This window comes from Echinops telfairi, unplaced genomic scaffold, assembly GCF_000313985.2.
Source record: "Echinops telfairi isolate 266 unplaced genomic scaffold, ASM31398v2 ScPeMD7_655;HRSCAF=1070, whole genome shotgun sequence".
In the NCBI taxonomy this organism is placed as follows: domain Eukaryota; kingdom Metazoa; phylum Chordata; class Mammalia; order Afrosoricida; family Tenrecidae; genus Echinops; species Echinops telfairi.
In genome coordinates, this window is record NW_022104553.1 from 25,691,560 (window position 1) to 25,692,938 (window position 1,379).

The 1,379-nt window shown below is 66.4% G+C and overlaps 1 protein-coding gene across 1 annotated transcript in view; it reads left to right on the top strand.

Annotated features, from left to right (window-relative positions):
* The first annotated feature begins 403 nt into the window (after window positions 1–403).
* The window catches only part of IRF2BP1 (interferon regulatory factor 2 binding protein 1), an 18,786-nt gene continuing 17,810 nt past the window's right edge, over window positions 404–1,379 (top strand). The window contains exons 1-3 of the mRNA XM_013006623.2: window positions 404–486; window positions 971–1,032; window positions 1,215–1,366. Of these exons, the coding sequence (XP_012862077.2) occupies window positions 404–486; window positions 971–1,032; window positions 1,215–1,366 (297 nt within the window). The remainder of the gene's footprint in view (window positions 487–970; window positions 1,033–1,214; window positions 1,367–1,379) is intronic.

The following is a 1,379-nucleotide window of genomic DNA, read 5'->3' on the forward strand; positions in this document are numbered from 1 at the left end:
ACCCACGCAGTTACCATGGGCACACGGGGCCACCTCCCATCTCCTGGGGACTGAGCGGGAAGAGATGCATGCGCAGTTGGAGGGTAGGGTGGGTTGGAAGACACCGAGGATTATCTCCCCTGCCTTCCCCAAGGACTGCTAAACCTGCGCTGGGGTGCCAGGGCTGGCAGCGAGCGAAAAGCGCGCATGCGCTGTTGGGGCACCAGGCGGCCCAGGGAATTCGCCCAGCGCTAATCTCAAGCCTGCGCAAATGCGGGCACTCCGCAGAGGGCAACCCTGCGCTTGCGCGGTGGGCGGTGAGAGAGCCCGATGTGGAGGGCCTTGGCTCGACGCGCCTGCGCCTTAGCTCGCTGGGGCGGTCGGGGGCGGAGCCCAACGAGGGACGTGAGAGAGTGGGGCGGAGATGGGGGGTGGGGGGGACCCAGAGAGGAGGCCGCAGAAGCCCAAGCCCAGCCTGACGGGCCGGAGGGGGCTGCGGCGGCGCCGGTGAGTGACCTGGGGCCCGACTCGGTCCTTACACTCCACGACCCTGACTCTTTCTCTGGAGTTCCCCACGACCCCCAGGTCCCCTTCCTGATCCAGAGTTTATTCCTCGAGTTCCTCTTAATAATTCCTGGTAACCCCAGGAGCCTTCCATGATCTCTGCAGACCTTATTCCTTAGTATTTTGTCGTCCCGGCTCCCCCACTGCCCCTGGAGCCCCCAGCTCATTGCTATACCTAGACATCGTCCCAGAAGCCCCTGCCCAGATTGGCCTTACAGCCCCCTTGCCCTGGAACCCCCAGGGCGCCCCTTTGCTCCAGGTCCCCCGTTTTACACCCTCCTGCAGCATCCTCTTACCCCATCACCCCATGCTTCTTCCACACCCCCATGCTCGCAAGCTTTCCCATCTCCCTGTGTCCCTGTTTTCCTCTAACTCTAGCAGACACCCCTCTTCCTCCTCCACTTCTCGTTTCCCTCCAGCCCCCCAGACCCTCCCCCGATTGCTGTAACTCCTGGGAGCTGCACTTTGGGGAAGCCCACGAGAGCGCAAGCGAGCGCTCGGCCGGACTCAGTTATTATTAGGCGTCCCCGACTGCTCCCCGCTCCACCCCGCGCGCCCTGCCCCCACTCCTGGCCCCCGGGGCAGCCGTGACTGTATCTGGGCGGCCGGGGTTGTTCGGGCAGCTTGGGGACGCCGCGCCCCCGCCAGCGCCGTGCGCCCTATGCCCGCAGCGCCAGCGCCCCCCATGCGCCTAGCAGCCGGACTGCGGCGGCGGGGGGCGCCATGGCCTCGGCGGCGGCGGCGGGCGAAGCGGAGGAGACCACCCGCCCGGCTGCGCAAGCCGCGCTTCTCGTTCGAGGAGAACCAGATCCTGATCCGCGAGGTCCGCGCTCACT